Source organism: Glandiceps talaboti, chromosome 14 (assembly GCF_964340395.1).
Source record: "Glandiceps talaboti chromosome 14, keGlaTala1.1, whole genome shotgun sequence".
NCBI classification, from domain to species: domain Eukaryota; kingdom Metazoa; phylum Hemichordata; class Enteropneusta; family Spengelidae; genus Glandiceps; species Glandiceps talaboti.
This window is the reverse complement of record NC_135562.1, coordinates 19,395,158-19,418,712: the sequence shown is the minus strand read 5'-3', so window position 1 is coordinate 19,418,712 and position 23,555 is coordinate 19,395,158. Positions and strand designations below refer to the sequence as shown.

At 35.7% G+C, this 23,555-nt stretch overlaps 1 protein-coding gene across 1 annotated transcript; it reads right to left on the bottom strand.

Moving 5' to 3' along the window:
• Positions 1-6,806: 6,806 nt before the first annotated feature.
• On the bottom strand, positions 6,807-21,771 carry LOC144445388 (uncharacterized). Its single transcript, XM_078134927.1, has 6 exons — positions 21,664-21,771; positions 10,040-10,239; positions 9,624-9,678; positions 9,055-9,164; positions 8,176-8,449; positions 6,807-7,640 (listed from the first exon to the last, which is right to left on the bottom strand). The coding sequence occupies exons 1-6, from the start codon at positions 21,769-21,771 to the stop codon at positions 6,807-6,809; spliced, it is 1,581 nt and encodes a 526-aa protein (XP_077991053.1).
• Between the last annotated feature and the right edge of the window lie 1,784 nt (positions 21,772-23,555).

Genomic DNA, 23,555 nt, shown 5'->3' with positions numbered 1-23,555 from the left:
ACAGCTTTGCTCTGAATACTATATGCAGTGTTCTCCCCAGGATTTGTTGATAGGATATCAACTCGTTAGCATAAATTAGCATCAATTTACATAACAAAATAATTATATTCCTGAGTAACTTAATGAATCTTATAAAATCAAAGTACATCGTAATATCAAACAAGTAGTACATGTACATGTGGCCAAAGGAAAGTCCAAAGTTTGTGTACAGCTCCCGGCAGACATCGTGTTAGTCCGAAATTTTGTGATACACGAGACTTAGTATCAGGGTTTGTACACTTAAAGCAAAACAAAATTCCAGGACTTTCCAGGGGTTTTGATATTGATTTTGGCAATTTTCCAGGGGTGTTGACACTAAAGTATATGTTTTGAATGACATCTAAATGTCTGATGTAGACGAGAAAAAATTAACAACAGTTCCCATAATATGTCACAAAACATCTTAAAGACAATTGACACTATGCAAAATGTTGGTTTCAAAACCACGTTTGCATGCTAAGATTAACGGAGAAACCGCTGTCCTACCCCCTAAGTAGCCGTTTCATCAAGCTGGTACATTGATTGTGTAAGATTGAGTTGCAGCATTCGTCAGTCTAATTCAGACATATCCAGAAAAATAAATTAAAAACTAAAGTTTGTCCTAGTTATTGTATGGTTTGATGTTACTAGATTTATGTCACCTAAAATAATTTTTTTCTTCAAAATTTTGAATGAAAACGTCATTTACGTGACGAAATTTCGAGCTATGAATAACTGAATACATACGATGTACATGTATCAGTCTACTATGTCCAACTACAAACTAAACGTGTTTTCAGGGTAAAATTGAACATGAAACTGATAATCGGAGATAACATCGCCACTTTATCGAAAGGCACATTAGGCTGTTCAACTCTTTTCACGACATTGAAGAATGCACATGTTCTTGGGTTGAGACATACTCGGTGTTACTCAGTCACTCGTAGAAAATTAACTAGACACTGAATGCCAACTTCATGAGTTTGTCGAACGTTTATACTTTATACCAAAATGGCACGGCATCATTTGATTTTGTAGTTGTCAAAATCTGGCAGTTCTACTGTCAAACCGACGTTACGGATGGGCCGGTTTTTCCTTTGATTTACCGAAAGCTGTTGTACCATTAGCAGATATACGCATTTTATTCCTATCGAAAACAATACTGACGACAAACTTTAATGAAATCTGTCTGGTTGTGGTAGAGGGTTGACTAGTCGTTTGAAGTAATTAGACACTTTAGTTTTACTTGCAGCTTATGTGTGAAGGATCAATACAAACGTTGCGAAACAACAAAGGCGTCAGCTGACCGACTGACAGATGAACAATGTCAACTTGCAATATTTACCACACCCTATGCAATCTGATAGCGCATCGGGACAACTGATTGCATATCGGTGAAAAGTAAAGGATACATTGTATCAGGCTCAATACCCTAGAACCCTCTGCAGAAAACATTGATATGATTTGGTTAATGAACTGTATTGATGTCGCTGAAGTGTCTACGGGAAGTAGCCGTATTGTGTCAGCGACCTTTGAGGCAGGAATATTTAGAGGAGTTTCATTGACCAACTCATGAAGATTTACATCACAATGTTTTGATAAGTTACTCGAGTGGAATGGATGAATATTTACTTGAAGTTCATCGTTCCAACTCTGAGTGAAAAGAGTGTAACTTACATTTGCATTAAAAATGCCAGCCAAAACATCTCTATTCACATCTGCCATAGACATGTGCCTTGTTTCTTCATAAAATTTTACCACAATCTTCAAAAAAGCTGAATCTGTGGATGAAAATTAGTAAAAAATAGTGCCAATGGCATTGTAGCACAACTGTACAGTTTTTAAAAATGTTTTCCCACATACTGATCCATGCTGGGTATAGAAGTTCATTTGCTGAATGATTACCCACACATTAGTGAATGTTTATTCATTTGTCTATTTATTCCTGTTATCTTTGCAATATATGTGATCACTTGGCTGTTGCTATGGGCATTGTCAAGTTGCTAAGGATATGTGCATACATTTTTTAAATGTTTACTCACTCGCCTAACAGATGTTACAATGTATTTAACCAAAATATACTGCCATTTGGTTGTTGCTAAAGGCGTGGTCATGGTTGCTAGGGCCAATTTTGTCAACATGTTTGAAGAAAATCTGCAGGATAACACTTTCAGAAACATCTCACCAAGTTTCAGACTCATTGACCAAGTACTTTTTGAGATATAAGTTTTTGACCAAAAATGAAAATTTTTACACCTAATTTGTATATCACTAGTGGAATCATTGTATGCTTAATATTACTTTGCCCATACATCTCTAGATGCATTCCAATTAAATTTCAGCCCAATCTGCTCAGTGCAGAGTTAGGGCTTGTGCTCGCCACAGTAGCAAAATGCAAATAAAATTCATAATTGGCGAAAAAAAAAATGATAACGTTGTCGCCACGGTGGCGATTGTATAATTTGTTGCTGCCAATGGAAGTTTTTGGAGCCTCGCCTGCCCTATTCGCGATCGTATCATTCCAAGGTCATTCCAGCGGTCACTTTTTTATAATGTGTTCTCGCCAACACTAGCATCAAAATCCCAGGATGGTGCATCTTTTCCAAACGACATGTACAGATGTACACGAAATATATATTACAAATGTTTACAAATTACATGCACGCTGTATGTGTCATTCTTCTGCACATTGTATACACATAGACACAGCTTGTACTTCCAAACTGTCACAGTAACATTTATGTGCAACAATATTGTACACAGTGATTTAATGTTAACTTTCTGGGCTTTCGATTTTCCATGGTAATCATTCGCTGGAAATATATGCGCCCAGGACCTTCTCGGGCCATATAGAGTACAGCTACAGTACACTATGGACACAGCACTGCAGTGCACATTTACTAAGTTCCAACTTCCATGACATGAATGACACCGTTAACTTTCAACAGACATCGTGTTAGTCCGAAATTTCATGATACACGAGACTTAGTATACTTCCCTATGGAGGATTAAAAAAACTCGCGATAGTTTGTGACATCATGGCCCCCATATTGAAAAATCCATGCTTTAATCGTAGTCATACAATGTACATGTATCAGTCTACAATGTCAAACTACAAACTAAACGTGTTTTCAGGGTAAAATTGAACATGAAACCGATAATCGGAGATAACATCGCCACTTTATCGAAAGGCACATTAGTCTGTTCAACTCTTTTCACGACATTGAAGAATGCACATGCTCTTTGGTTGAGACATACTCGGTGCTGTTACTCAGTCACTCGTAGAAAATTAAGTAGACACTGAATGCCAACTTCATGAGTTTGACGAACTTTTATACTTTATACAAAAATGGCACGGCATAGCTGAATATGACGCTCAATATGACACTAGGTGAATCTGACGCCAACTTTATACTCGTCAGACTAGACGCAATATCATAAAACCATTGACAGCGACTGGCCTCTGAGGACAGCCTTCCGAGTTTACTCAAATTAATATAGCGTAATTATATTAATTCATATTGTCTTAACAGTTTAAAGTACAGGAACAAATGAACAAGCAATGTCATACTCCCCTACACACATACAACACGTGTTGTATGTATGTAGGGGGTATGACATCGCTACCGATTTTATAAGAATATCGCCAATCTCTATAATAACGTCATTGTTCTGTATTAGGACCGTCATAGACAAGAATAAAAACATTTAGGAAAGGAATAACAGTTTACAAGCGACTATGTACAAACCTTTCGAAACCACAAAGGCGTCAGCTGACCGATTGACAGATGAACAATATTTACTGAACCCTATACAATCTGATAGCGTATCGGTGAAAATTAAACGATATCGGGCCTGATACGCATGCTAAAACCCTCTGCGGAGAACACATATTATATGAATATGATGGTGGGTTCACACTCGTAATATTATACACTCTCTTTTAAATTACATGCTAATTTACATAAATTTGCATGTAATTTACATAATATCTATTTTAGCATACACAATTAAATATCATATGTAAGGCCAGAAAAAATAAAAGATGCTGGTCAACGGGTAACCTAACCCATCACATTGGGTAAGTAGGTCGATTTCATTTTTTCACAATGCTTGACAAGGATAAAACAAACCATATATAATGATAGCAAAATATTTCAGGTCGAGTTTAGATAGAACTTATTCAGTCATCTTGATACTATCTCATGCAATTTGTCTGCAAACAAATGTTGTAGTTCCTCTCACCCTCTCTTCTCAAAAAATGTTAAGCCCCGCCAATTGAATCTCGAGCATCATTTTAGCCACCCCTTCTGTCACCTACACTACAGTGGAGATATCAAATCATATGGTACAATGATGCATTGGAAGGAGACAACTCCAAAGGTGAAAAAAAATTGAAAATAAGACAGTGTAGGAGGCCATTTAGAGGCATAAAATATCAAACCATAGACATAATAAAATACCAGAATTGAAACAATTATGCTATGCATTAATTACATATTATCTGGAAGTGTATTTTGTGGCAAAGCTGAAAGATATTATGCGGATGTGCACATGGTAAATGACTTCTCCTGAAGTTTAATTTGGTTCCAAAAAATCCCGAAAAAAGAGCAAAACATTTCAAGACTTTCAGACTGGTGATGGCCAAATGGTCGTAAACTTTTGTTCAATTCTTTTTAGTGCACATTGGATATTTAATCTCAATTCATGCTTGTATGCAACATCAGAGCCAAGTAAACCACTGTATAAGATATAATATAATTTGGAATAGACTCAAATGTATAGACTATAGTGTTACATGTACTATTCAGAAAATATAAAGTCCTTAATTTTGAAAAAAAAATGCGAAGCCCGCATGAGGATATATTGCCCATCACCAGAAAAAAATATATGGGTAGGTTGAACAGCTTTTTCATTTTTTCTGGCCCAATGTCGTATCTTTCAAAGTAGTTGCCGAAAAGATGTCACATTCAAAGTAAAAAAAATGGATGGTGCTTTCTCAAATAAGTAACACAACAAAATAATCATTTTCTTTACCCAACTTCCAAAACTGTTATGGCCTCGTTTATGTCGGAACCCAAGGTGAACTCAGTGAATTCTCCTTGCCATTATCATTATAATGGAAATTGAAGTTTGGAATTTGATGTCGATGTCTTTCCATAGCAAATTGTCGCTTCTAAATGAATTGCGGAATAACGCTAGTGTCAGTGTGCAATGAGATAATTATATCAAACAACATTTTAACAAAAGACAACGTCGAACACAATTATTGAAAGAAATGTCTTCAAATAGTGGATCTTAAACTGCGTACCTAGTTTAATAGTTTTTCAGGGCCACCAAATATTCCAAAAAGAGATCTGCCGTTTTATGAAATGTTTTAATATAAGGAACAAGATGTAAATGAGATCGAGTGCATCTTCGGAGTCACTGCATGCAGCATAGCAGGCGACCTCACGTTGAACGACTTTTCCGTCTTTTTTTTTGAGTTTCACTCGCTGACATTATAATTGCGACTTGCTATCTTCAAATGAAGGAGACTTTCAAGACTACTGTTACTCGCGGAAAATGCACAGTGCAAGTGCGCACTTCTTTTGTACTTTCCCGCACAAAGAATTTTTAATTTGTTGCAAAAAGTTACAATTTTGAACTGGACACATTTTTATTCAAAGTTAAGCCAGCGTACAATAGCGATATACATGTAAGTTACATATAAACCAGGAGTCAGTGTACAGTCACTTTAGTGAACTATCCATTTAAATCGCGCATGCTAGGAATCGTCACGTAAATGACGATTTTAATAGCATCGCTATGTGTTCAAAATGTAGCTTTCTTTCTTTTTTCCAAAATCTCGGGGGCAGCTGCCTCCCTTGCCCCCCCCCCCCCCCCACAGGCTACGGTACTGATCGAACTGTCCTTGTTAGCCGTAACAGTCTCAGTCCACTAACACTCAGTCTGTTGTCTTGTGTTGATGGTGGTGTCACGCGCCAAAGTTTCCGGTTGTATGATGTGCGCATGCGTCGAAATAGCCCGGAAATTCTGTCGCACGTAACGATGCGAAATTGTTTCCACTGCGACAAACATTCCGGTCATTACATAACCTTACATATACTAAGAGAACCATGTGATCTAATCATTTCAAGGTTATTTTGAATGTTTATTCAGAAAGCTACACAATTTCCAATGATATGGCATACATTTAACTGAATCATAGCCCATGACGTTTTGACGTTGATCTGAAATTCTGTGTAATTTCAACTAAGAATAATTTCTACGGAGAATGGTATGTTTTGAAGTTGAACTTCAATTCTTTTCACTAAGTTTAGGCCAATCTACCCAGTAGTTATGAATTCAAATCTAATTAACTCACCCCTAAGAATGTTCCAACCAAAGTTTAGGCCAATCTACCCAGTAGTTATGAATTTAAAAAAAAAAATTGACCAAAAAACACATTTTTTGACCAAAAATCCACATCTTTGATGCAATCATTGTCACTTGAACAATTTCTCAACTAGACACCAGAAGTAACATAACCACCAATTATCAAAGCAATTGGTCTAGCGGTTTTTGACTTCATGTTGTTTACACATGTGATCGAGCATTACTGTACATGGTTTGCCAATATAACAATTAAACTAATTAAAATTATGTAATTAAGATGCTCGGATACATCCCAAAATCTAACCAACTTTGTGCATTCCCCGAAATCTATATAAAACTTTAGGTGATATTGGATAAACAGACTAACAGACACACTCAAGTTGTGCACACCCCCCCCCCCCCCCCCAAGTTCAGTTCAGTTGTGCTAAAAAACCTACAAAAACAAAGCCTTCAAAAATCTTTCCCATTAAAATGTGTAGGCAGATTCTATGAACACGTTCACATCTCCATACTTTTGGAATTTTCTCAAAATCTTCATCTAGACACTTGAAATGGAACCAATCAATACATTTGCTACACTGGATCATATTGCTGAATGATTCTGGCATAGTGCACAGGTGGCAACTCAAAATTAAAGAAATTAGTTTGCTTCCTTTCGATCTATTGGTCTTACTTTGGAGTTTTGGAAATGCACTGACTGATCCATCCTCACAACATTGAACTAAGTGCATTCTCATCTGTTTCTCATCATATTTAATGCTATCTATATTATCTATTCTACCAGCACAGAGTTCAAACGTATTTGCAATTACAAACAATCCACAGTTATTCGAATATGGCGACTGTCTCTGGGTGTTTGGCATTGTGATGTTGATGGTGTCTTCTGTCTTGAACTGGGCATACAAATTGGCGAGCTGGCATTCGAGTTTGGCAGATGGCTTGGTATACATACTGTCAAATAGTGTGACCTTTCCAGCGATAGATGATGACGTAACCCAATGGAATCCACCATTGTGCATAATTTGTACAGAATTGACGGCTGCTTCGTTGAATTGTAGGTGTGCACCAAGCAAAGTGTCTTGCAATCCAGGCACAGTTGGGAATTTTTCCGAAATCAATTTCTGCACTGTGTTGATGTGGACATCGGAAAGCATAGTACCTGGTGCCAATATCGTGTCTCTGTCAGATGCGTGCAATTTATATTTGGAAACCCAGTAAGGTTTCTTTGGTTGAAGATCCTGGTCCTGCATAAAATGAAAAGATAAAAATGTTTCAATTGTCATCGTATATGATATATAATCATGATGTAATTCCAGCTGTCTTCGTATAGACTCATATGCCCTACTTTACAATATGCTACAGAAATAAATACACAAGACACTACCAATGCCCCTTGTCAGTAATATTTATAGTTTAAATTTCCACACCAAGGAAAGTTCAGAATCACATTTAGTACGGTAACAGAAATGCCTAACAGATTACTTTGATTGCTAGAAGGGTACAAGGAAAAGTCGCATGTTACGACCACTGTTACTTGGTCTCTTGAACAATACAGATTATGTTTGTGTGTACATAACCACAAAGACAAGTTGAGAAATACTACTGATATTGATGACAGTGCAGATCTACCAAAATCCTTCAGAGACAATTAAAATGAAAACAATTATATGACAGATATGACTAGAACTAACATTACAGGTTACATTATCAACCCTGTGATTTTATCAGTTCAGTTGCTCTAAAAAACAAGAAGATTACACATAATTATTCTATACTTACGTTATCAGTTTTAGTTAAGTCAATAGGTCCATCTGGGGCTTTGGTATCTCTTCGGTGCACTTCTTTACTTTGTGATTTGTTCTCAGTTATTCCATTGATTGTCTTGCCTTCATTTCCATCTGATTGATCTTTTGCATTAGTTACCTTCTTAGGACTGTCTTGATTTGCCAACTTGTATGGTTTTATATGGCTGTAGGCTACACTGGTACCAAGTACCTTTCCAGTTGTATCATTCTGAAGAACAACTAGACTGTTCTTCTTTATTTCCAAGATTCTGTTGAAAAAAGCAGATGACATTAATGACATTATTTAATGACATTATTTGTAAAATTATCAATCAAAATGCAACGCAATTAAACAGAAGCGGAGGAAATGCAACAGATAGTTAGACATCATAAAAGAAATTGTGTGATTCAGATAACATTTAATTTTTTCCCCCGCCATTGTTAAGGCATTATGTTTTCTGTTGTTTTCCATGTGGTAACTGTGTCAGTGATTTCTTCTTTGTCAAATATATACAATATGACAGAGCCCGTGGCTTCGCGATTGCCTGGTAGGCATACAGAAGTTATTTTCATGATTGATTCAATTTCTTCTGCCGTGTATTTTCATGATCGATAGCGTGTGAAAATGCAGCAGAAGAAACCGAATCACAAGTGCAAATAACTTCTGTATGGTCTACATTCCATTGCGAGGCCATGGGGTTCTGTTATCATTACATAATTATGTACTCCAAAAACGCAATGAATTCCAGTGAGGGAGGCCGAACGACAATTTGAATATGAATATGCATCAGGTCAGACAGATGTCGGTGACGTGAATTATGAGCGATGACTGGCTGTCAACAACAATAAATATTGATATGCAAATTAAGACAACCTGCCAAAGACTTGAACTTTGACACCAAGAGCTTTTAATTTTCTGGCTAAATTAAATCTGAAATTAAAAGATCCACTGCTAAGTGGTGTGTTTGAAAACATTCTGAATATCTGCGGACATTGATTGACTGCGTTTTGACTGGTTGATGTTGTTGAGAACGATCTTATCGGCTACATTTTTGAGTTGACATCGCGTGCGGTGGTGGTTGCCGCCGTAATCTCTGGTGTTGCATCGGAAAAATTTAACTTCACTTGTATAACGATAATAAAATTCACTCTCTGAATGTTCAAAATAATTCAAATCTGGTCATTTACCTACAAGTAGATCAAATACACATAAAGAAAAGGAATGTACATGTACCTCTCTCACTAATGCATGAAATATAGATTCACAGACAAAGTTTTAAAACATAATTGAACAAGGCATTTTACTTGTAAACATAATTTAAAAGATATCAAAGAAATTACCACGTCATTAACATAAACATAGACTCTGTCATTTCAGGACAGGAAAGATCTTCTAACTTCAAATTTACACTAACATTTGTAAGCCAAAAAACAACTAAATACCTTGTTAATGAATTCACGACCTTGATCACTTAGTATATGGTTTGCAGCACCAAACCTGAAAAGGGAAATATAAAGTTTGATGAATGACTCAAGTGGTTACAAATTCAAAATTAACTTTAAAGTTGTGGTGTACATTCTGATTTTGAAAATAATGACACAAGATGGAGTGACACCAATTACATGAATGAATAAATTTTTGAAATAATTGTCATATCATAAATAATTGGTCCACTATTGATTAAAAATCAAGACAATTAGTCTCAGTCAGTTTGAATTAACAAATCAGCACAATCTTGTTAATGTTATTTCTCCATTGCCCTCAAGATGTACAGAATTTACCATTTGATTTATGGACAAAGACTTACCTGTAGAATACTTCACATAGATGTTGTGCCACCAAATGAGCTGACTTCTACGGGAGAGCGAATGCCTCCAGTGACTTGGTGAAATAATCAGTTACGGTCATAATGTATACATTGCCATTGTCAGTGGGTGGTAAAGGACCAATCAGGTCCATGCCTACCATGTACCATGGTGATTTCACAGGAATGGTCTTCAATTCTGGTGCTTGCGTCTTTATTTTCTCATAATTTTGGCAATTGTGACAATGAGAAATCTGGATGGAGAACATACAAGTACATGTATTAACTTCATGCAGCAGATCTAGTCATACCGTTTGGATTGTAAGAGTTTCTTATCTGGGATAGGTGCAATCGCAAATTGACAAATGACAAGCTACTAGGTTCCAACATAAATTTTTATAACACAACAGCTGCTGTGTCTGTGTAATGACTTTGTACATATAAAGATCATATCAAAATGGCTGCCTAGTAACCATTTCAGACTGCATCACAAAAGAAAGCATTATTTGACAAGACTGTACTCCCATTTTCTTGTTGCTAAGGGCGTGGTCATGATTGCTAGGCATATTTGCATACACTTTTTGAATGTTTGTTCACTTGTCTAAGAATCCCTGACATTAGATTAGTGAAATATATCACTGTTTTTCTGTTGCTATGGGTGTCGTCATGGTTGACACAGTTTAGCCCTAATTTGCATTTCACTTATGGGACCTGAAGAATATTATTCCACACAAATTTCAGACTAATATGCTTATTATTGGGGAAATCATCATGTCATGTACAAATCCAAATTACCTCAGCCCTAAGAATGTTTCCACCTAATTTCATGTCAATCTACACAGTAGTTTTGGCATAAAGTTTTTTTAAAAACCAAAACAAATTTTTTGATCCAAATCCACATATCTTATGTAATCATTTTCAAAAAAGAAATTCATGTGCATATGTACCCCATAGTGTGTTGTCATTGTTCGAAGTTTGAGATAAATTGGTTCTGTTATGTCTGTGAAATAACTCTGGACTACATCCAACAGGGAATAACAAACCATTGTTTATGAAACAATGTTGCATAACACATATTTGCTCTATCAGTACCTGTCCTCTCTGTGATAGGTAAGGTTTACTGTTCCTTTCTGGGTCTAGTAACTGATATATATATATATATATATTTGTCTGATGATCGCACTGTGCGTGAAACTCTGAGTTACAACCAAGAAAGAGTTCCAGAACTACCAAAACTATATATATATATATATATGTATATATATATATATATATACCTAGATTCAACCATAGGGGGAAATGCCAAAAAAGTCAACCATAGGGGGAAATTTTATTTATTTGCTTGTAAAATCATAAGGAAAAGAATAATTCATAATGTTACTGTTCAGTTAACTAACATTTAGGTAGTCATTACAGATATCGACATTTATATAATATTTAAATAAATAACAAAAGATATATACTTTCTAGCCCTCCAAAAATTTCCCCTTAAGGTATTTTAACCCCAGGAGCTACAATAGGGGGAAGGTCCTTAAGGGAACTACATGTGCTCAATTTTCCCCCTAGGAATGGGTGAAAATATTTGACTTTATATGCCCTTAGGGGGAAATTTTGAAGATTTACTGAGAATATCCATAATTCTTTTTAGTGATCACAGACACATTTAATTTACCATAAATTGTTTTTGTTTATAAAATTCTGGGTGTGCGCAACCCCATATTAAATCATATGAGAACAACAAATAATAGCAACCTCCACTTAGAATAACTAGAGAGCTGATTTGTTGGCAAAATATATCTAGACATAGTAATACCCATATTTTCTCTGTTTTGTCGTGATTTTGTTCATTCTCACACGTTACCATAATACATGTATCCTTTGTGGAAAGGTTATGTTAGATAATTACTGTCTTTAAGAAATACTATGGCATGCACACACACACACACACACACACACACACATGCATGCACACACGCACAGACAAGTACTGTCTTTAAGAAATACTACGCACACACACAAGACATGCACACATGAACACAATATTTCAAAATTTCTGACAACAGTATGGGAAATTCTTTTCATTTATTATTCATTTTATTTTAACAACTTGCTGTCCATTATTAAGCCAACTACAACAATAAGAAAAAGCCTGGCTTTGGGCCAACAACCCTGAAAAAAACAATTGACAAAAATTAGACATTATGTTATTTTCACTGAATTTGAAACTTGTTTTAAAATTGTTGTACTCCTTTCCAACTCATCGCCATTGTTTCAACTGTGCTCCTAATTTCATTTAGCGGACACTTTTTTAGTTAATCGTACACTTTTTTTAGTTAATTGTACACTTTTTTTCAGTTAATTGTACACTATTTTTAGTTAATCGTACACTTTAAGTTAATTGAACACTTTTTTTTTAGTTAATCATACATTTCTTTTAGTTAATCGGACACTATGTTTATTTAATCAGACACAAAGGAAGTATCCGCATACCGTTAATCCATGAATGTAACTGGCTATGGCCCACTCCCTACCTTGTCACTGTTCAAATGCAATCAACATGTGCTACCGCACCTAATTTTGCACCTGTCTCTCAGTAAAGTGTTTGTAAAAAATCGACTTTACCTAAATGGGTCTCAAACACAGTACCTCTAGTTATGTACCTATTCATCTATCCAAAGGTACGTTCTCTAACTACTTCACTACAAAGTGAGATAGATATCATCTCCAGATATCATTTGTTCATTGACTTGACAATGCGTATGTTTACAGGGTTAATAAGAACTGTGGATGAGGAAAATGGAAATACTGCTTGATTTGGGACTGTCGTTTTGATACAGAACGAATCCTTCTGGGTTCATGGATTTCACGCTAAACGTTTGGGGGAAATTCAGATTATTTAGCCGAGAAATGCTGGATGGGATTTCTATAGCGAATTTTGTAATTAACATAACAATGGTGAGAGGTTACATAACAGAGCTCAGATACCTAGGTTGACTTTCTGGTGAAAAACCTAAAAACTCGTCAAACTCTAAGTATAACGTCGTTATAGTACACGTCCTCGGACATTAACAGTTTTTATTCAAACAGTTTTGGTTAACCCATCAGTTATTTAGTCCTCAGCTGTGCCTCGGACAAAATAACAGACAGGTTAACCAAAACTGTCCAAATAAAAACAGTACATGTTCTCTGATGTGTACTATAACTATCAGTTATCCACTCAAATTCCTCCACTCAGGATCGAAACAGGTCGTTTTAGAGGTGAGGTGTTTCAAGCTCGCCGCTGTGTGTTTTGTAATACAGATTAAAATTGAGGACGAATCCCACTTTTTATTTCACTGTTGATTCTACTAGGTATTCAATTTTATAGTGACTAATAAGCCCGATGGGCTAGGTGATGTATTAACTCTCTGATATTGTTATTGGCAATTTTTAAATGTATATCACATGTCAACATCTCTTACTATCAGTGATATGCAAATGAGGGCTTGGGTAGTGACACTGGAACTTGGTGAGATGTTTCTAGAAGTGTTATTTTGCAGATGTTGTTCAAATTTTTTATAATTGGCACTGGCAACCATGACCATGCCAATGGCAACTTCTAAATGGGAGTACACTTTGGTCAAATAATGATATTCTGTGGGCAATTGAATACAAATTCATTAAAAATATTCAAATACCATGGCAACCATGACCACGTCCACAGCAACATCCAAACAGAGCTGTATTTCACAAAGATAGACAAGTGAACAAACATTCAAAAAGTGTATGCAAATATGCCTTAGCAACAACAAAATGGGAGTACATTTTGGCCAATAGCAACAGCTAAATGGTACCATATCTCATAAAGATAACATCGCAAATTCTTACACCAATGAATACACATTTCAAACATTGATAAAAATAGACAAGTGAACAAAGATTAATAATGTGTTTGCAAATATACCTAGCAACAATGACCACACCCATAGCAAAAACATTGGAGTACATTTTGGTCAAATAACAATATCATCTTGTAGGCTATTCAGTAAACATAAAAAAATTCATGCAAATATCCCTATCGACCTTGACCCACCAATAGAAAATGATGTGATGCCAATAAATTCAAATAAGACAAAATATACAATCTTAAGTATTGATTGGTTCCCTTGAATTTAAGGGGGTCTCACTAGATGAAGTTAAAAGTTCACCTTTTGTTGGGGACAACATTGACAATACGCTGTCTTGGAAGCAGCATATAGCTGAGGTGAAAAAGAAAATTAGTAGAATGACATGTAGAATGAATGTGTGTTTTATAAGTTATGTCACACGGTTCCAGAATATGTACTTGTACTATTGTATAATGCTTTTGTTCTGCCCCATATCACCTACGGTCTCGAAGTGTGGGGTAACACGTGTCCGACATACCTGAATGAAATATTTTTAATTCAAAAAAGAATAGTGCGCACCATAACAGATAGTCATTGATGTGCTCACTCGGGGCCATTATTTAAAAGGTTGAATATTCTTGACATTTTCAAACAGCACAAAATACAGCTTGTCGTTATCATTCATGACGTTTTGCAACTCAGATTACCGGATACCTTTCAGGATTTTTTCACTCCCATTAAACACTCCTTCACAACACAACAGAGCGCCAGAAACGACCTTACCATCCCAAAAGCAAACCATAGGACTGGTCAGTTCACTGTCAAGTATTCAGGTGCTAAACTATGGAATTGTGTCCCTTACAACATTCGCAACATAAATAGCAGAAGTAATTTTCAAACAGAGTTCCAAAACTATCTCCAATCATTGTAAACTAGTTATACTTCATATTCATAGAGAATGATTACCGTTTGTCTGTATATTTAAGTAGGTCATTTGTTGTTTCTTTATATTTGTTTGTTTGGTTGTTGTTGTTTTTTTGTCCACCTATATTTATACAATGTATGATTGTTTTCTATTCTGTGAATATTGCAATATACTCAATTTGACCAGCAGCCCCAGTAATTAGTAATTCCTAATCCCTAAGATTGTAAAAGGGGACGGACTCGACTAGTTGCAAAGACAACTATTTTTCGTCTCCCTTTCCCAAGTTGAATACTTCATATATTGTAGAATTGTTATATATTTCTGGGAATAAAGATTATTATTATTATTAATAACAACAGCTAAATGGTAGCATATTTCATAAAGATAACATCGCAAATTCTTACACCAATGAACAAACATTTGAAATATTAATGAAAATAGACAAGTTAACAAACGTTCAAATAGTGTATGCAAGTATGCCTAGCAACCATGACCACGCCCTTAGAAACAATAAAATGGGAGTACATTTGGTCAAATAATGATATCATCTTGTAAGTAATTGAGTAAACATTCAAAAATAAATGCAAATATGACCCCACCCATAGCAATAGCTAAATGCAGGGCTTAAAACTCGGGTAGTCTCACATCCACAGACTACCAATGTGCATCTCTGGGCTACCAAATTATGGTGGTAGCCAAATTGGGCAACAAAGTTTTTAATGAAACTATGACAACTTGACTATAGGACCTGTGAGAGGTCACACTTAACATCTTATTTGATGCCATACTTGACGAAGGGAACCGAGATGAACATTTTTGGATGTATGGGTCACTATAGGGACACATGCATATGGGCTACCAACCATTGCTCTTGGGCTACCAATCTCAGATGATGGTAGCCCACCTGGGCTACCAAGAAACAAATCAATGACAATGACATAGTCCCAGCTCTGATTGGATTTAATGAACAGGCAGTTTATGTTGTCATTTTCTTGATATCACTACTCTGATCAAGCATCAACACTTGTGAACCTAAATCAAACAGACTTAGATATGTTGGTTCTGCTCGTTGGACATCGAACATGCCTACTCTTCAAGATGACATGATGGAATAAACCATTCAACAATAAAGGATAGGTCAACTACGGGGGTGGGGGGGGGGGTGTGGGGACCTGGTCAAGCATGGCTGAGTTATGGCTTTGGACATGAAAACTGTGCCAACAAAATTGCTGCCAGGAAGCCATATCAGATCGTATCACGACGAAAATGGATATGCACATATATGTCCTAGAACACTGTCCTAATACCAACTTTGAATGAGATCGGTTAAAGAATTTCTGAGTTATGGCTTTGGACATGGAAAATTCACAAACAAAATGGCTGCCAGACAGCCATATTGGATCATATCACGACGAAAATGGAGATGCACATATGTCATAGAACAATGTCCTGATACTAACTTTGAATGAGATCTGTTAAAGCATGTCTAAGTTATGGCTTTGGACATGAAAACTGTGCCAACAAAATTGCTGCCAGGAAGCCATATCGGATCGTATCACGACGAAAATGGATATGCACATATGTCATAGAACACTGTCCTAGTACCAACTTTGAATGAGATCTGTTAAAGCATGTGTGAGTTATGGCTTTGGACATGGAAAATTTGCCCAACAAAATGGCTGCCAGGCAGCCATATTGGATCGTATCACAATAACAATGAACAGGCACATGTATGTCATAGAACACTGTGCTAATAGGTAACAGGACAATTGTCCCCCGGACAACTGCCCCCCGGACAACTGCCCCCGAAGGACAATTGCCCCCCGGACAACTGCCCCTGAAGAACAACTGCCCCCCAGACTACTGCCCCCGAACGAAAAAAAAACTAGTATTACAGATGTACGGGTTTGTCATTCATTAAAAAGTCACCGTCGACAACTTACCGCCGCAATTTGCATACATTATACTCACTAAACACAAACACGAAGTCATTTTTTTACTGGAAAAGATTTATTTATTATCAGTTTAATACAAAATATACAGGTAATCTCTTCTCAGTCGTGACTAATTCCCGACTTGGACTTGAACGATCCCGTACGAGAGTATGAGAGTGTAAGTGCTAGAGTGCAACGTTAGAACTATCCATACTTATACCGTTCAACTCTACGACTCACAACACCTGTATATGATATTGATTGTTGTCCAACTGATGTCTTCACTGGCGGAATACACAAATTGCCCTGAGCCTTCTGTCGTGTATTGTATTCATAATTAAACAGCGAGCAATAATCGGTTATAGAGTGTGGTAAATTATTGTGTATTAAATCGTAAACAAAAACACCTACTAAATACTTGTGTAACTTAAACACGTCGAGAATTGTTAACTGGTTGAAAAGAGGAGAAGAATGTTCCAGAAAATTATGTGAATTACGGCCGTAAGTTAAATCATCATGCCGACATTTATGAATGACGTAACAGTTATCACAGATAACAATAGAGTAAAACATGTGAGTGAGTAGTAGTGAGTATAATGTACACAAATTGCGGCGGTAAGTTGCAGACGGTGACTTTTTAATGATTGACAAACCCGTACATCTGTAATACTACTATTATTACTAGGTTTTTTTTCGTTCGGTGGCAGTAGTAGCAGTATCATGACAACAATGAATAAGCACATGTATGTCATAGAAGACTGTCCTAATACAAACTTAGAATAAGATCTGTGCAAGCACGTCTTGAGTTATGGATTTGGACATGGAAAAATCACAAACAATATGGCTGCCAGGCAGCCATATTGGATAGTATCATGATGAAAATAATTATGCACATGTATGTCATAGAACACTGTCCTAATACCAATATTGAATGAGATCTATTCAAGCATGTCTGAGTTATGGCTTTGGACATGGAAAATTTGCAAACAAAATAGCTGTTAGGCAGCCATATTGGATTGTAGCATGAAACAAATTAACATGCATATGTATGCCATTGTATGTTGCCCCTGTACCAAGTTTGAAAAAAAAACAGTCCAGGCATCTCGAAGAAACAGCTCTGGACGGACGGACGGATGGATGGACCCCAATCCATAAGTTCCCGTCCCGGACTGCGTCCAGCAGGGACTAAAAACACGAATTTTGAGCTCTGAAATGATAGCATATTTCATAAAGATAACGTCGCAAATTGTTACACTAATGAATAAACATTCGAAACATTGATGAAAATATATGCCAAGCAACAAGACCACACCCATAATACAAGACCACATCAATAATAAAAGTCAAATGAATTGCATACACTACCAGAAATGAAATTCTTGAGACAAGAAAAAAATTCTTCACACAAGAAAAAAATTCTTGAGACAAGAATCAGTAGGTTAAGAATTGCAATTCTTGAAAATTCTAACCGATAAATTCTTATATCAAGAATTTTTTTCTTATGCCAGGTTTACCCAAAAATCTTGTCCTAAGAACTTGTTTCAAGAATATTCAAGAAAAATAATTCTTGTCTCAAGAATATTCAAGAAAGAGAATTCTTGTCCCAAGAATATTCTCAAGAATAAATTCTTGTCTCAAGAATATTCAAGAAACAGCATTCTTGTCCCAATAATAATCAAGAAAGAGGATTCTTGTGCCAAGATTATTCAAGAAAGAGAATTCTTGTCCCAAGAATATTCAAGAAAAGGGAATCTTGTCCCAAGAATATTCAAGAAAGAGAATTCTTGTCCCAAGAATTTTCAAGAAAGAGAATTCTTGTCCTGAGAATTATCAAGAAAGAGAATTCTTGTCCCAAGAATATTCAAGAAAGAGAATTCTTGTCCCAAGAATATTCAAGAGAGAGAATTCTTGTCCCAAGAATTTTCAAGAAATAGTATTCTTGTCCCGAGAATTATCAAGAAAAAGAATTCTCGTCCCAAGAATATTCAAGAAAGAGAATTCTTGTCCCAAGAATATTCAAGAAAGAGAATTCTTGTCCCAAGAATTTTCAAGAAATAGAATTCTTGTCCCAAGAATTATCAAGAAAAAGAATTCTTGTCCCAAGAATATTCAAGAAAAAGAATTCTTGTCCCAAGAATATTCAAGAAAGAGAATTCTTGTCCCAAGAATATTCAAGAAAGAGAATTCTTGCCCCAAGAATATTCAAGAAAGAGAATTCTTGTGCAAAGAATATTGAGGAAATAGAATTCTTGTCTCAAGAATATTCAAGACATAGAATTCTTGTCCCAAGAATATTCAAGGAAAACAATTCTTATGCCAAGAATATTCAAGAAATAGAATTCTTGTCCCAAGAATATGCAAGAAAGAGAATTCTTGTCCCAAGAATATTCAAGAAAAAGAATTCTTGCCCCAAGAATATTCAAGGAAAACAATTCTTATGCCAAGAATATTCAAGAAATAGAATTCTTGTCCCAAGAATATGCAAGAAAGAGAATTCTTGTCCCAAGAATATTCAAGAAAAAGAATTCTTGCCCCAAGAATATTCAAGAAAAAGAATTCTTGCCCCAAGAATATTCAAGAAAGAGAATTCTTGTCCCAAGAATTTTCAAGAAATAGAATTCTTGTCCCAAGAATTATCAAGAAAAAGAATTCTTGTCCCAAGAATATTCAAGAAAAAGAATTCTTGTCCCAAGAATATTCAAGAAAGAGAATTCTTGTCCCAAGAATATTCAAGAAAGAGAATTCTTGCCCCAAGAATATTCAAGAAAGAGAATTCTTGTGCAAAGAATATTGAGGAAATAGAATTCTTGTCTCAAGAATATTCAAGACATAGAATTCTTGTCCCAAGAATATTCAAGGAAAACAATTCTTATGCCAAGAATATTCAAGAAATAGAATTCTTGTCCCAAGAATATGCAAGAAAGAGAATTCTTGTCCCAAGAATATTCAAGAAAAAGAATTCTTGCCCCAAGAATATTCAAGAAAAAGAATTCTTGCCCCAAGAATATTCAAGAAAGAGAATTCTTGTCCCAAGAATATTCAAGAAAGAGAATTCTTGTGCAAAGAATATTGAGGAAATAGAATTCTTGTCTCAAGAATATTCAAGAAATAGAATTCTTGTCCCAAGAATATTCAAGGAAGACAATTCTTGTCCCAAGAATATTCAAGAAATAGAATTCTTGTCCCAAGAATATTCAAGAAAGAGAATTCTTGTCCCAAGAATATTCAAGAAAAAGAATTCTTGTCCCAAGAATATTCAAGAAAGAGAATTCTTGTCCGAAGAATATTCAAGAAAGAGAATTCTTGTCTCAAGAATATTCAAGAAAAAGAATTCTTGTCTCAAGAATATTCAAGAAAAAGAATTCTTGTCTCAAGAATAATCAAGAAATAGAATTCTTGTCCCAAGAATATTGAGGAAATAGAATTCTTGTCCCAAGAATATTCAAGAAAAAGAATTCTTGTCCCAAGAATATTCAAGAAAGAGAATTCTTGTCTCAAGAATATTTAGGAAAAAGAATTCTTGCCTCAAGAATATTCAAGCAACAGAATTCTTGGCCCAAGAATATTCAAGAAAGAGAATTCTTGTCCTAAGAATATTCAAGAAAAGGGAATCTTGTCTCAAGAATATTCAAGAAAGAGAATTCTTGTCTCAAGAATATGCAAGAAAAAGAATTCTTATCTGGAGAATATTCAAGGAAAAGTACTCATTATATGGAAAAAATGATTTCCATAAATACAGTCCCCTTTAATGAAAAATCTACCCCAAACAAAACTTGTAAATTGTAAAACTTTTATTTACATAAATAATGGCAATATACATGTAAGTCAATAAAACTGTCATTAAATATTTTTTGAACTCTTCTAAAAATATAACATTTCAATGTCATGTAACACTTCAACCAGTTTCATCTTCTTTAAATACTTTCACATGCCATCATACATTATCTTGTTACTGTGAAATGAAATCTGGATATTGATTACAAGATATTTAGCCTAACTTAAACGGCCTCAGTCCATTGAAATAGTCCACTGGGCTTGCCCCAAAACTTAATGGACCTTGATTTCACAAGCTCAAGGATAAAAGTATGACATTGACAGACAACCCCAGTAAATTTGCTAATAGCCTATTTTACGACAGTTAACAGCAACAGGGTACCTACCCAAGAAATGCACACTTTCTGTAATTTAGATGGCAACAGAAATCTTAAATTGCAATAGGGAGACTTCATATTCAATTGCCCCTGAATGAATTTCAATTTTTACTTAAAAGATTAAAAATCAAACAAATCATAGACATTGGAGAGAGATGGACTGGAAAGCAAGCAAAAGATCAAAGGAAATCAATTGTGTACAAATGGTAGAACTGATTTATTCCCCGTCAATTGGGTGCATTACTTTTTATCCAAAATATTCACTAAAAATAGGGATGTGCACAATTAATGTCAATGCAATCTGACCAATGACTTTGGACAAGAAGTCAAAATATCCTGATTGACCTGTGCAGAAAATAGCCATTCTCAGTGCACCAAATATCAAAGTAATCTGACTTCTGATTTCAGAAAAGAAGTGACAACGTAACTTTGAAAAAAAGGTCGATGAAGAAGTTGAAATAGAAAAGGCTGACAGACAGACAACAGAGAATCATCATAACTTTATAGCTTTACCTGGCTGTTGTTTCCAGTCCATTTCTCATCAATGCCCATGATCTAATTAACTTGAATTAAATATTTAAAAAATTAAATGCTCTTTCTATCAGGAGGAATTTCTTTGCACAGAAAAAACTACAAGTTGGGAAAATGAGGATCAAATTAAAAAGTTAAACAACAATTGTTCCTACTCGCTGTCATCGTTTGTCTGGTACTACAATGTATCTATGGAGTTCCTTCAGCTTCTTCCTATAGTATACAATGTGTTCTTCATGTCATGTGGATTAGTAAATTTGTCCTGAAGTACCTGTTCTTCGAGGAAGAGGTCATCATCATCATCTTTCGACTGTGCAGCAGTCGACCATAAGTTTCCTCCAGCCACAACGGTTTTGAGCCATTTCTGAAAGTTGACCATGATTCAGCATGCCATCTGCATCTCCCAGAAGATAGTGGATGTATTTTGAGAACAGGGTTCTTTGCCTTCCAGGTTTCCTCTTTCCATGTTTTGGGACATACAATGCATACACCTTGACAGGCTCCCCATCACGCATGCGCAGTACATGTCCAAGGAATTTTAGTTGACGATTCCTGGCTCTCTCGACAAGGGGCACAGTCTCCGTAAGATTGTAGATAGTAACATTTGGTACTTTGTCAATCCTCTTGATGTTTAACATTATACGGTAACATGATGTGCCAAAGGAGTTGATTTTATTCTCCATATCCTTAGAGATTATCCATGACTCGCAGCCATACAACAATATGGTGACACAAGTTGTACAAGGAAGAGGTAGGCTTGGGCTACACTGTCATGGTAACCAACCTGGAAAGTGAACAAGAAAGAAATTGTCTCAAAAGTTGTCAAAGACTTCCATAGTAATCGAGTACAGTTTAATAATTATATCTATTGTTAAGTGTTGCCCATGACCTTGTCTTTGTACTAAGTGTTGAGAGCTTCTTGAGATAGTAAAACAAGACAAGTTACTGGGCTATGTAGGATGTTACTTCTGGAGATGTACATGTAGCTAGGCAAGTTTCATGGCAATGTAAAATGTACCTACATGTAGGCCAGGCCACACCCACAATGGCTGATCTGTCAGTCTAATATATGCTAATCTGCACCTTTTCTAAGTACACATGCTCACAAGATTGCATAAGGTTTATTTACATGGTGTTAGTTAGACTTTGAGTATATTGAGTGAAGTGTACTAAACATTGCTTACAGGATAAATTTGATGACATTGCAAGACCTTTCACTGGGAGGAGAGTCAAACTTTAAACCTCAAGCCCAGTGTAACAATGGCCATGATAACATTTATACAGATTCAAAGTTCTGAAGAATGTGAAATATTGCACTTACCAAAGAATGCCCTCCACATTGCTTCTTTAACGTCTTCGTTTTTAAACTTGTTGATAGACTCTGAACACAACAGATGCCACTCTCTAAGCTGGGTACAATCTTTTTTCTAAAACCGGCCAAGGTTAAACCATGTTTTCAAGTTTAAGATGTATGATGCAGGATCAAAAATGACAATGTTGTCAATCTTCTAACAAAGTTGCAGTTGTGAATTCAAAAATGGAGCCAAATGATGCTATCCCAGAAAGCATCAGGTCTGCCCACACACTTCCATATATGGCCATATATACAAGCTTGACCAATGGAGACACACTATTAACAAAAGGGATATATCCTTTTGTTTGTGCATGGAGTCTAACTGACAATCTCATACTTGTACCAAGAATTGTTGGGCAAGAAAACTCAAAAATGCATGGCTGAACAAGAAAAAGTAAGAATTTCATTCTTGTACCAAGTATTGTTGGGCAAGAAACCCCAAGAATTCATGGATAGACAAGAAAAAGTAAGAATTTCATTCTTGTACCAAGAATTGTGGGGCAAGAAACCCCAAGAATTCATTTCTTGTATCAAGAATGCATGGGTTGACAAGAAAAAGTAAGAATTTCATTCTTGTACCAAGAATTCTTGCTCAAGAAAACTCAAGAATTCAATTCTTGTAACAAGAATGCAGGGGTTGACAAGAAAAAGTAAGAATCTCATTCTTGTACCAAGAATTCTTGCTCAAGAAAACTCAAGAATTCAATTCTTGTAACAAGAATGCAAGGGTTGACAAGAAAAAGTAAGAATTTCATTCTTGTTCCAAGAATTCTTGGGCAAGAAAACTCAAGAATTCAATTCTTGTAACA